Here is a 13,639-nt window from a genome sequence, read left to right as displayed (position 1 = left end):
CGGCTAGTGTGGAAGCCGGACGACCGTCCCCACTTCATGCTTTACACCACCCACCATCGTCACTGCATACGGAAACAGACAACAAGAATGGAAGTGATGGAAAAAAACCAAGGGGCAGTTTTGTTGTGTCAGCTTCGAGTGAAGAATGGAAGTGATGGAAAAAAACCAAGGGGCAGTTTTGTTGTGTCACCAAGCTTCGAGTGGTGTTCAATAGTACAGTGGCATGATTTAACCGGAATGTATGTCAAAACAAATTTTGTCGTATGTTGATCGTACTGGTCCATCCATCTCTCTCTCTCTCTCTCTCAGCTGCGTTCATTTCAGCGCGTACACATCTAAATTCGCCCAACCTATCGACCTAGTGGTTTGCTTATATTTACTTGCAGGAGCAGTGACATTCGTGTTTATGAGGGTAGAAACGTGTGCATCGTTCAGCTATAGCACCCTTTCAGTACCATACTGCCATGTTACCCGACGGAAGCACGAAGGCTGGGATACTGCCACGTTGCCCAATTCTAGACATGGGAAGTCGAGAGGCAGAGGTCAGGTTCGAACCACGAACCTTCCGGTCAGTAAATTCGCTCTCTAACCACTGAGCCATCCCGCTATCAACCTATGCATGTGTGCCCACCATCTGATGTGGACTCAGGTACCTGAAATTTCAACCAGTTCATGTAGTTGACACGAACAGCAGCTAGGTCAATGGTCTGAATAGAATTCAGGAGGTCGCATGGAAGCTTGTTTAGGTGTTGCTTCTGCGCATGCTCGGAGCGACGGTTGCAATACCGCCGATCAACATTCTTTCAGCTTGTTTAAGAAATCGCTGCTGTTGTCTGAGAGAGGAGTTAATTTCCGTAGGTTCTACGCCAACCTTTCCAACTTAATTTTCATTTCATTAAATTTTCATTTAAGTTTGTGGGACACTTTAGTACGACAAGCATCTTCGTGGTACATACAAAGGCTGCCTGTGATATCCATCCAAAAAGAGTAAAAGGATGACACTTAAACAGTATTTTAGTTCTCATCGAGGCGTTATCTGGAAGGAAAATTTGACACGAACTGCCAAATGAACAAACGAAGGTGAACATCACCTAGACCGAACACACTGCTCGTAAGGTTGGTGAGAACTCCTCGGCAGCCCACGACCGGTTTCGCCCCTCTCAGGGTTTATCAGGTGGGCACAATCCCTATTTTTTGTTCTGCTTGAATCGTGCGTAAAAGATTCCTGAAACCAATTGCTCTGTGAAACTCGTCGTATTGAGTTAGCTAGGGCACAAGGAAGAAAGTTGCGGTTACCATGCCAACCGAATTCGTCCGAAGCATGTGGGAAGCGAAGGTACAGTGCAATTGTACCATATTAATCGCTAGTGAAAGACGAAGTATTTGTAATTAATGCCCTGTCTAGCATTCTTTTTTACGGTCTAATATGTCTTGATATGTAGAGTCCTTACTTGTTACAAAATTCGCTTCAACAGTACTCCATCAAGCAAACAATTGAAGAAAGGATGAGCAATCCTTTCCGGTACCTTACTTCTTTGCCTCATCCTGACTGACTTAGTTCACTTTCGTATGTGAGCCTCCGGTTCAGGATGTATCGACTTTGTTGATATCATGAACCTGTCACATTTCAGCGATTTTCAAGGGGTATCCCTTCATACCATACACGCATTGATGTTCTTAACCCTAATCCATAGTACTCCGTTTAAAAAAACAAACAGTGCATCACACGGAACCGATCCTTTCTTAGGTCTGCCTGGGGCTCAACACTGTGGTACTCATTGGATGACATTCCAGGAGGGGTAGTCTATTAGACCCATTGAAATAGCTTATACACAACGACAATGTGGATCTACCTTTATATTTCGTGTGCGCAAATTCAGCCCGGCACAACAATGACATCTTAACCTTATCCGGGTAGTACTAATTAATTACGATGAACTATTGTCGCGTTGGACAGATCTAAACTTTACTATTAGAATACCACATTACGCTGATACTACGCAGAATCTCTTGGATTGCGTTACAAACTCTTCAAATAAGTTACAGCACTAGTAGGCAAGTTCTGGTGTCTTTCAGCCACTTACTGTTTACTAGACGATCACTTAAAAAGCGATTGGGGACTAAGTAGTCTACCATTTAAAAAAAACACTCACTTCAATAGCGACTCACAGAGGACATTTACCTTTCTTCAACGATTCCGGTATCATTCCGGTCCTTAACTAGACCAATCTTCCTACTCACTAACAGCGTGTTGCACAGACTAAGACGCTGTGGTTGAGCAAATGGCCCACTGGATCTCGATTCAACCGCCGATTCAACATTTGACATATCTTTCCAACGTTAAGATCCTGTTCGATCTATGGCGACTGGGAGTTAGACACCCGTTTTGTAGAGCAGGTTGATAGCAAGCGGAGCCTCACTTTACTCTCTCGTTTGTGGTATTCATCCACTTAATTGGATGCACCGGCCGTTTCATGTTTCAGCTTGGACAATTTCAAAGTGGCTTCCCTGGTATGGGCAGCCACATCCGATTTTGTCATTTCTAGGGTTCACCAGGGACTAGTTTCTTGGTCATGCTATCAGCTATTCCGTCGCACAACGTTCAGTGGGACAGCTGTTTAGCTGAATGTCAGAGATGACAAATGCGAAATACCAGTTTGTTCGGCCTTTCGAAAACAAAACCTGCTGGGCGTTTTCACTCAATAGTAGATTGGTGCAGTCGATAAGCCAACTCCAAATCGGTCATTCAGAGAAACCAAACCTCCTGAGACTATGTACTTATGACTGGCATCAATACGCTTCCAGTTGTCTGGCCAGTGGTGACGGAATGACCAGAGTTAACGTCTTCATAAAAGTTCTCCCGTCCATTCATATTCTACTTAGTGTACAGTGAGGAAACGGTACTCTAACTGCTACGACTTTTTGTGTTCCTATTTGAAGCTAACGTGTGCCATCTGAAAACCAAAAGTAGGTTACCAAACATGGTGAATCAATTGACATATCTGTCGATTCGAAGAGAGTTTTGTTAGCTATTTGAAACGAGGCCCTCAATTGTACCACTAGCAGCTTCAACACATTATCAGTTTCAACCACGTTCATCTCTGGAGGCGAAAGTGCACAGTGGTAACGCCACTAGCCACAGTTTTTACATATTGGCTTGTTGTTGCGACAGCGAACAGAGCGTTTCAGTGCAAACTCGACATTGTCATCGACCTTGACCACAGTAACGTGTTTGGGGGTATGCTAACAGTTTCGGACTGCTTCCTCCGTGCATGCATTTGAAAAAAAATGGTCTCGCCAGAACTGGTGCAGATCAAACAAAATCGGCTGATATGCTATCAGGTAACACAAAACGATAGTGGCTAGTATGTTTTCACTGCGAGCCAGCTGACCTTGTGTCGCAACGATTTGAAGGATTTGGTGCCGTGCTGACAGAAAGTATAGTTTAGAGTTTGCTCGGTAGTGAAGGTCGTGAAAACCCGGTGCATTTTGTCCGTGTTGGATCCGCGTTGGTGGGTCCTTATCCCGTCATATTGCAACGCTTGACGCTTAATGTCTGTATTACACTGTTGTGTTTGACACAGCGATTTGGAAATTTTGTCGAAGCAGTTCTCAACTATCTGTCGTGTCGATTGAATTAGTTAAACTCACTTGATCAGAGCTAGAAGTGCGTAGTCCATATCCAGATTAATGAAGGTAGGCGGCAATCGACCGGTCTGTGACCTAAAGGTTGATCAACTGCTTAAGTTAAAAACAACATGCAGCCTTCTAATTGCCTTTCGAAATGAATTAGGCTGATGTAGAACTAAGTTACGCGCAGGTGTTCCCAACGAAGCTAGAACTGTATGTCTGCTGCCCGATTTGGACTGCAACAATGAGGGGTTCGACCTTGAAACACATCGCGGGATTATATGCACCTCGATCTTGGTAAGAGTTTGTGCTTCAATTGCATCTGCTTTTTCTTTGAAATTTGTTGGTTCCTCAAAAACTAACATTTACGGGGTGACCAATATGAGACAGATAAGTTCGCTTTTTCTTTCCCCATACACGGATCTGTAATTCATATTTAAACAAGAATATCGATTGAAACATTCAAAACTACACGCAAAAACCATCATTTCCACCTGTGCCACGCTAGTTCCGGCTTAATTACCACAGAAATAGCGAATTTGAAGAAGTAAAATTCAACGAATTGGTGTCGCGATCAAATCAGCACTAATCTGCATAAAGTAGGGACGGTAAGACGTACGACAGCACTCACAAGGCTGCTGAAAACTTTTGACATCCCACGACCGGTTTCGCCTTTCTTGGGGCTCATCAGGTAGGCGCAGTCCCCGTGTTTCCATCGACCTTATTTTCTACTTGGACGGAAATTGCACGAACTTAGCGAACTACACTCATTTGCTTACCAATTTGATGACTCACCTGGAACCCAGGTGAATCTCTCGCTTATGTTGTTTTTTGAAACAGGTGAAAGTGCCGCACCAGGCCGTTTCATGTTTCGGTTGGCACGATATTCGAGATATCGCAATACATTGTATAGACGCAATACACCACTCATAACCTCATAAACTAATGATTAAGCTGGGTTCCACGTGAGTCTCCCGTCAAAACCAAATTGGTATGCAAGTGAATGTATTTCGCTAGGAGTGACAAGGCTTTGGTTGAACGGCCCTACCTCTTATATAACCCAGAGTTCTTAAAAGTAGAACAAAACGCAGACGTGCCTCCTAAAGTCAACTACCTCAGTCATCTCCTGTGTGAGAATGATCCGGCTTCCTGAGTGCTGAATCGCGGCCGCCTGAGTCCGATGTCAGCGACGTGTCTGCAAGTGATAGTCCATCCTTAATTCCAGAGATGCATGTCTGTGAACTTGTCCTAGAAATGTTGATGGTTTCCGTGTTTTCTCTGGTCAGTTATCTACTCTGTTGGGTTACTAACAGGAGAACGCCCACACACAATGGTTTGGAATGGCCAAGTCGGTTGTCTAATCTATTCTCTTACCGGTGTACGTCTTGTCATGCTCGATCATGTCGTTATTAAGGCTCTACAAGGTTGTGTGAAAACAACGAGGAAGTGGATCACCGTGTTTCGGAAGGAAAAGATGACTGTGACAAATGAAGGCGAAATTGCGACTGTTCAGAAAAACCCATAGAACGAGCCGACCGTGTTTTTGTTAACGTGCATGCGTTTCTTCTGTGCTAGTTGTTTCTCGAACTACCAACACCTTATGTTCTTTTGTTGCTTCGTAGCAAGTGTTGGGCCTCTTAGGGGTGATGCTTATTCCCTTTTAAGAGCTGTAGCTGCTCACTCTTCTATTCGAAATCTTTGGACATTCCGATAAACCGTCGAAACGGACAACCATTTTTGACAACTGAAACTGCACCAATACACTAACGGTCAATAACTACGTTGATTTCATTTTTCTCCCGCAGTGTCCTTAACGCTGAATGATGTCATTAGTTGTGTTGAGTGAAGCGGTTACCAAGGTAACCTGAAAAACGCTGCGCTGTTCGGATTGTGGATTATAAAACCGTCCAATCTATTGGAATCTATAATGCTTATTTATCCTTTGACGTAATTGGTGAATTAATTTCCCATGGAACCGGAATGGCTTTAGATGAATTTATCTATCTCTAGTCTTCTAATTTGGAACATTCGCCATTTTTCAACCATTCTAGTACTGGTTATATGTTTTTGGTAGTCTTCACAATTCTCTATCTGTTTACCTCCCCTCCAACCAAGGTCACTGGAGAAGGAGAAAAAAATACTTCCCCCTCGGAAGAGACTGCGATAATGCGTCACGAGGCTCTTGCTTCTATTCCCGAAGGTCATATTACTACCGGTGAAGAGCAGCCCGTCACCACCCCTAGCAGCGAAACTCCAGGTTCACCTCGCCCACCCGCAGCAGCATTTTTGCTGCGGAAGCGGCAAGGTGTTTCTGGCGAGTCCCTTCGTACTACCATAGAATTGAAATACCATGAAAAAAATGCTGCGTAAGTTAGACTCTTGCCTGACTTGAATATCATAATTTGATGTATTGAATTGCCGATGAAGTGAAAGTTTCGCAAATCGCTTGGGTTGCACTGTCGTCATCTCGAGGTTGCAGGATATCCGACCTTGATTGGGTCAACGGTTGTCTTTATCAGTTGTTTTTCGAGTAATGTGTTTCCAGTTTCAATATTGGTTTACTTGGTAACAGTATCTTCTGAGTGTAATATGATTAAGTTTATTTACTATTCGTCCGTCTTTTGATGGAGAACTTTTCACCACTGTTGATTTGTAGCTTACACGAGTGTTCTGTGGATGTATATGATAAAGCATCCTTGAGCACGAAGTACCTGTTGTTGTGACAAAGTGGGTACATATTTTCACAATGGGCCATTCTTGGGCTTCTGTTGGAGATCGACACTTGGTCGTCCGAATACAACTTCGTCATCTTAGTGGCTGTCCTTACAGATAGCGTGAGAGCTACGCTATGAACTCTTCATTATCATGAACTTTACATGAACTTTATCCTTGTTAGTGACTTTGCTTGGATAACTATAGATAGGTAATAACTGTGTAGTCTACAGTTTGTTATGTCTGTTTCATTAGGTGTGAGCTCCACCAAAACAGCAATGACCGCTCTGCGACATTCTCGGTTTGGAACTCCCACAATATTCTTATACGAGAGCTCGTGATTTAGGTGAAGGGTAGACCACATAAATAAATGATTTTGTCCTGTACAAGTGACTCATAATACTTCTCAGACCTAACTTTTATCCACTGACGCAACTCTGTTCAGTTCAGTTCAGCATGAACAGTAGGTATGAGTAGCTGGCCAAATTGTCGTAGTGTGTTTCAATAGTTTAGATTTTGTTTAACTGATACAGCGGAGGTGAGGGTCTCCCCTACGAAAGTTTCGCTCAAATCGGGATTGTGATGGTTTATTCTCTCGTCTCACAGTTACTGACCTTCGATTCTTGCGAGTCTCATTTCCAGTTATCTTATAGTCCATAACTAGTAAAGAAGGCACCGTTTCGCTTTTCTGTCAGCAGCGTGCGGTTGAGGTGCCTTTTTTACTACAGAAGCACCCAATTTATTTTGAAAGTGATTTTCAGCTGACACATTTGTGGTTTGTAGGTCGTGCGGTTTTGCATTTCCAACAATATCTTGATCGCACAACCTAAATCAATCCATGGTGAAAGTCTGGAACGATTAATGACGGTTTTTTATCCGTGTTGGGAACCATCACCAGTGCTTACCCATGAAATTTCAAGGCGATCCGAACGCACGAACTTCCGGTCAGTAGCTGGACATTAGTTGTCACTCGATACACTGTCAATACCGGAGAGTGTGACGTGAATAGTGATTGAAAGATGATCGTTCTATATCTTGAGTGTGAATAATTCATGCTGCCAATCAACCACTTTTTTCAACTACCGACCGGATGTCCGCACATTCAAATTTCCCTTGAAAGACGCTCACTGCTCCCTAAATAAAATAGCTTTACGGTGTATCTTGGCTTTGTAACATAGTCTGGCTTTATTTGCAGGTTGAATATACAAGGTATACGTTTGCGTCAATTTTATCGACCTGACGAGAGTATCATTGGTCGGCGATGTCATGCACAGTTCTTTGTGGATTACTCAACTTGACCGAAAAATTGACAGCTTTCAAGCTGTCGGCACTTGACCGGGCATTTATTGGTATAATTCAGTCATATCTCGTTAAGGTTGGGGATTGAAGTCGCGTCTGTGTTGCTGTTTGTTGTTGGCCAATCGGGTCTCAGTCCACTGTTTATGAGCCAGCGTGGATTTTCCCTCGTGGTATCGGTTCATGCTATGTGGCAGGTCTCATTGCGTGCCGTCGGTTCAGGGAATTGAGGCGGCGTCCTAGCTTTCTGTTGCTTGCAGTTTATAAATATCCCAGTAACCTTGTTTGTGACAGTTCATGTTGGGCTAAAATACAATATTCGAATTCGATTGAATTCCTTTCATTGGTTGTGTTCTTATTTTTCTGCTACAATTTGCAAGAGCTCGGCAACAAATCAGGGAGGCTTTTCGAAGCAGCGATCTGTTGATGAACCTGGATGCGGTACAGTTGCAAGAAATAGTCAGTTGTATGCACGAACAAGAAATTCCAGCCGGTTGCTACATTATTCGTGAAGGTGACGATGGAGAACATTTATATGTGGGAGCAGGTGGGTATCCGTATGAGTTTTTTTCTGAAGTTATCTGAATCTCGAGATTCCATATCTGAGGTACACATTCTCGTCAGTGAAGAATTTGAAGCTTCTAACTTTAAGTACCTGTCCATAGTTATTCTGGATACGGGAACTCTGGTCGGATTCAGATAGGGGATGAACCTCGTAACTATGTACCTTGCAATCAGATAACTCTCGGTTGCTCATGGCAAATGAGAAAGGTCATTTTAGTGTTTCAACTCAAACCACTTAACTAATGAACTTGGCGAGTGCGTAAACACACATCGACTTTATCTAGGGTGGCTTAGTGATGCACATGAGGGTTATATGCATTTCCTAGTAATTCCCAATCGTCAATTTACCAAGTCGAAGCTCATTTCGTCTTTGGCAAGGGCTGCATGTGCCTCCTTGGAAAATCATTCCATATTTTCACAAGCTTCCGCGAATCCACTTTTGTCCACAGATAAGCCCATGTTTGTGTGTTTCGAATGAGGGAATCTTAGTTTTCCAATCTGGTTAAGTACCAACCTATGAGACATCTTATGATTGTGTGTATTCGTAACGGTGTGCATTCAACAACTCTTCTGAAACATTGCATGATATGAAGGTGTCGACTTAGGATCGTTCACATTGCCTCCCTCACATTGAAACACGAATTCACATTTACGGCAAGAATTCACGAATCTTTGAGTATCAAGAGAACTCACTCGGCACAGGTACGGTTCACTGTGGGACCCTTTATCACAGTGGGCACCCACCCACCCCCGCTTGATTTTCTTCTAGTGCAGATTACTGCTTTTCACTCGTGAATCGGTGGCACACGTATCTGTGTTAATTGCACTGATTGGGTTTTGTAATAATCAATAATCGTTCCACCGTAACACCCTTTCGGTGCTTAAATGGCATGCCACCCGAGAGGAGTAATAGACCAGGTTACCGAGGCCTAGATAGGGTCATTCGTGATGCAGAGGTGGCTTGCGATTCACGGACCTTCTGGTCAGTAAGTTCGTACCTTAATTGGTAATGTGTTGGAATATTGGTAGCTCGGGTGTATTGGTTGGTAATTGATCAGGTGGCTGTTGATCTGTTCGCCGAGCTTGGCAATTGGTTTGCCGCCAAGCTCGGCGAACAGATCAACAGCCACCTGATCAATTACCAATCGTACCTTAATTATTCAGAAATCCCTGGGTACTTTCGTACTAACTTGTTCTTTTGGGTTGTATCCTAAACCGTACTCTTTGAATAGGATCTGTCCTGCCACCACCTTGATCTGCTGCACCAGACACTTCAGGAGTAGTGATAACTTGGTGCACCGCTGCGTTCGCTCGCTCAACGCGTTCCAGTCTAGTCGGGTGAATAGTTTTGAACGCGGTCCTGTTTGAGAAATGTTTTTTTCCTCCTAAGCTTCCTAATGAAAAAAGAGCTCTCAATTCTTCAGACATGATTCGCCGGCACAAAGTGGATAAAACTGGAAGTCCTGTTGAATTGTCACATCGCAATCCATTTTGTATTTCCGACCTTGTGTATACTTTTAAGCCCGTGGAAGTGTGCATTAGAAGTCTAAGTACACAATGCAGGGAACATACGCATGCGATGATGGGTAAGTGAATCTGCGAGCACGTTCAGACAAGTTTACGTACCGCATTTAGTAGAGGTTTCACTGGAATCCAACGAACCCCTGTTGTAGCCAGTTGTTCAATAAATTTCAATTATATATCTTCCCTTGATGGCAAGACAGCTTTAAAGTAATGAAAATCCGCAACTTTAACTAAAATGTTCACTAGGAAGATCGTGCTGTAAACTCAAAAGTTCCTATTCTAATTTCTTTTAACCATCTGTTTGAAGGCTTCAAAACCATCAAGTCTGCACTTTACTTCTCTACCCTTCATGAACATATTTGATCTGGAGTTACTATCCTGACTAACGAGCTGAATGTGTTCATATCTTTGCGAAATACACTCAGTTGTAAACAAATTTGGTTTTTCGAGAGGCCAACCTGAAACCCAGCTGAATCTCTCGTTTATGATGTATCCAAGCAACTGAATGTGTTACACCGGGCCGCCTCATGTTTCGAGATATCGCGGTAATATGTACACGTAATGCACTACTCATAAGGTTGTGAAAATTCTTCGACAGCCCATGACCGGTTTTGTCCTTTTTGGGCCTTATCAGGTAGGGGCAGTCAGTAGGCGCACACTTGCTTGGAAACCTCATGAACGAGAGATTCAGCTACGTTCCAGGTGAGTCTCTGGCAAAACCAAAATTGTTTTCAAGTGAGTGTATTTCGCCTATTTCGTGCAATTTGGTTTCAGGTAGAACATAAGGTTGACGGACTGCGCCTACCTGATGAGCCCTCAGAAAGGGCGAAACCGGTCGTGGGCTACCGACGAGTTTTCAGCAACCTTATGAATGGTGTATTACGTATTCATCTCTTATCTGTCAAGGTCCTTGGTAGAACTTGAGGATACACGATCACAGCAGTCTCATATTATTTGTGCTTTCAGAGGGACGGTATGAAGTATCGAAGGAAGGGAAAATCTTGTCGGTAATGGATGCTGGACGATGCTTTGGAGAATTGGCACTATTGTACAACTGTAAACGGACGGCTTCCGTCAAAGGTGAGTATGACTGAATGCTTCAAGCATGTACTTAGTTGTTTGGAGATTCTGCCGGTCCAGGCAATCATGTGTTTCCTGTTGTGACGTTTCCAAGACAACATGTGCCACCGCGAACCTGAGGAGTCGGTAGGTGCACCTTCATTGGACAGACGATAAGAGGTTTAGCCCTTGCTGGGAGCACTCGGCAGAGATAACAAGCCAGCCACACTGTACAGTTCCAGCGCTCGAGAAACAGACCTTGTTTCGGATGGTTTCTTGAGTCTTTATTGAATTTGATGACCCATAACGGACTATCTCTCAATTCAGATCGCTGACCTGTTTTGACGACGTACTTGGATCTAACCAATCTCAAGGAAAATGTGGGACGAGGCATCTGTATGTTCTGAAACATTGCCCGGGTTGTCTAGCGCATTTGTGTCTCAACCAACGGGTTTCAAATCCCCGCGCACAACTGCTCAGCGCACTTCCAGTTCCACATTGCTAAACAGCCTCACAACGATGCACCAACGATGTTACTGCGATTGGTGATGAAACGTTTGCAGTTGCTTAATTGCCCTTTCAGTGGACAAACTAACGACCCATTACGTACTCTGACCTACCAACGTTTCCTTCAGTAGCCTACTTGACTTACCATTCACTTCGGCAACCATTCCCAGTCCGATATCGTCATGTTATCTTTGGTTGGCGACTAATTCTACATCCCTGTGCTTCGACGATCACCTTGCAAGCAAAATAAACTACAAGGTGACACTGGTAACTGGGCGTTCCCCCATGTTAAACGTATGGTTTCCGGGCCATCAAATAAGATCATTCCTCAACAGTTTAACATTCTTCACATATTTATCCTCGTTTGATTTTTATATCTGAAAAGTCACACTGTCTTCTGTCATGTGATTGCTAGTATATTTACCATCTATGTAGCATCTATTGTCGGTGTAGACGCTTCTGTCACGTGGTCCGAATAGATTCATGATCCGAAACAACGTTCAGTACGTGCCTTCAAATGTTTATTGCAGCGCTCTTGATCGATTTCCACCCTTCTGTCGGAAGTCATTCGAGTTTCCCGTTGTGTAGCTCACAGTCGTCTTCGTTCGACGTGGGACCACTTTTTTCTTAGGCCAAACCAGGTCAAGTCAGGGAGAGAGTGAATTGTTAGCACACAAATTCATATCAATATGAAATAATCGTGTTGAGAACCTATGAGAAATCACCAGACTCGAAGAGTGTTATTCGGGCTGTGCCTACGAAATAATGGTGACGGTGGCATCGTGCATAGCGGCATGCTGGGAAGATAACTATAAAGTTGGAATACATCCGGGGAACTTTTAGAAACGTTTTCGTCAGCGTGGTGTGAACGTCATCACTTGGATTACGGCATTTCGTAGTCTCTGTTTACAAACCATACCTCTTCGGATTGCTTGTCTAATGATACGTCATGACAACAAGTTCAATTGGAATATAGTGTAATAGGCTTCCAAAATCACGTTCAGGCAAATGTTAACTCGCAACAATCTCCATGAAAGCATATTTTATATGTAAGCAGTATGAATCAACTCCGTTTTTCTCCCCTGTTTTGGCCCTTCCTCAAGATACACACTTTAAATTAGGAATCAGTGCGTTGAATACCTATATTCTGTCGGCATCACACATGGCTATAAGCTATTCCCTCCGTTCACCAATTTTTTTCATACCCGTAAACCCCTCAATCAGTTGATTTAAGGGACTTTCTAAAATTGCGTAAATTAATGTCTTTAGTAGAATGTATTCACCTACAGCAATTAAGCATCAGTCAAAGTTGGACAATAAATTCAGTGACTTTACCGTGGCCCACCACTCATCATCTGTATCCCTAATTTTTCGGTCAATCTCGGTTTATGTGATCCAGATAGACACTCACTTTAATTTCTAAAACGCGTTGGGTTTATGAGGTTTTGATTCACTCAACTTTTACAAGCTATGCAATCTATGGTTTCCCATTCGACCCCAAGCCAATACACCCAAAATGTCGTACTGGTATTACGTTTGCGTAATTCGTTATTTAGACAGCGAACTTTATGGGGTGACCAACACTTTCTACTTGTCATTTCGCGCTGGTGTTTTCCTGATATGACGAACAGGCCGTGGCAGTTGATTGCTTTCCAGTCAACCCTGTTTGTATGTACTGTACGTTTCCCAGTCGCACATCTGCACACAGTCACGTCAGTGATTTACCTATCGTTCCGGTGAAAAGAATTTACTACGGTGTAACAGGAGCGCTGCGGCATACCAGATACCCTAATGACAAATCAATAGTACGAAAAAGTTTGCGGGCCGTTGTTTTTATCGTCATATGTTGCATTAGTGACAGTTGTTCGGTGTGAACTCTGTCCAACGCCAATCGCCAATGATGATTTACGGTATTAATCGTATGTACAACAAAATGCACTTCGGTCGAATCGATGCCAACGATTCTTTGAATTTCGGCAAGCTGAAGACGTTTAGCTGTGTATGCATACCTATTCCTCCATTACATTTGCAATCCGTACACATCGCCCTCAAGCTATGACGTAAAGGTTGGTCTCGAGCAAACAGGAAGTCCGTTTTTGGTTGGAGATCCAGAGAGTTCACTTGCATTTTGTTTACAAACCTTTAATTTAAATTTTTCATCCACTAGGGTAAACGGACGATGTAAAACCATCCATTCACAAGTCTTCCCCGGTTTGTTGACCTTCCAGCTGGACACCATTGGTCCATCCATACAGTCTGGATTGTTGATCACACGAGTGGCAATGGCTCACACAAGCAGTCCTAAAATCTGGGTTAGACAGACTGCACTAAAACAATTATCAGGCGT

General features: G+C 43.4%; 2 protein-coding genes across 2 annotated transcripts in view; one reads left to right on the top strand and one right to left on the bottom strand.

Moving 5' to 3' along the window:
- Positions 1-13,639, top strand: part of T265_10499 (hypothetical protein) — a gene marked incomplete at both ends in the record, with an annotated part of 150,856 nt that overhangs the window by 93,112 nt on the left and 44,105 nt on the right. Inside the window, 3 exons of the mRNA XM_009176886.1 lie at positions 5,746-5,996; positions 8,019-8,185; positions 10,693-10,806. Of these exons, the coding sequence (XP_009175150.1) occupies positions 5,746-5,996; positions 8,019-8,185; positions 10,693-10,806 (532 nt within the window). The remainder of the gene's footprint in view (positions 1-5,745; positions 5,997-8,018; positions 8,186-10,692; positions 10,807-13,639) is intronic.
- T265_15167 (hypothetical protein) overlaps positions 1-13,639 on the bottom strand; it is a gene marked incomplete at both ends in the record, with an annotated part of 99,731 nt that overhangs the window by 68,878 nt on the left and 17,214 nt on the right. The window lies entirely within an intron of this gene.

This window comes from Opisthorchis viverrini (assembly GCF_000715545.1).
Source record: "Opisthorchis viverrini unplaced genomic scaffold opera_v5_375, whole genome shotgun sequence".
In the NCBI taxonomy this organism is placed as follows: Eukaryota; Metazoa; Platyhelminthes; class Trematoda; order Opisthorchiida; family Opisthorchiidae; genus Opisthorchis; species Opisthorchis viverrini.
This window is presented reverse-complemented; position numbering and strand designations above follow the sequence as displayed.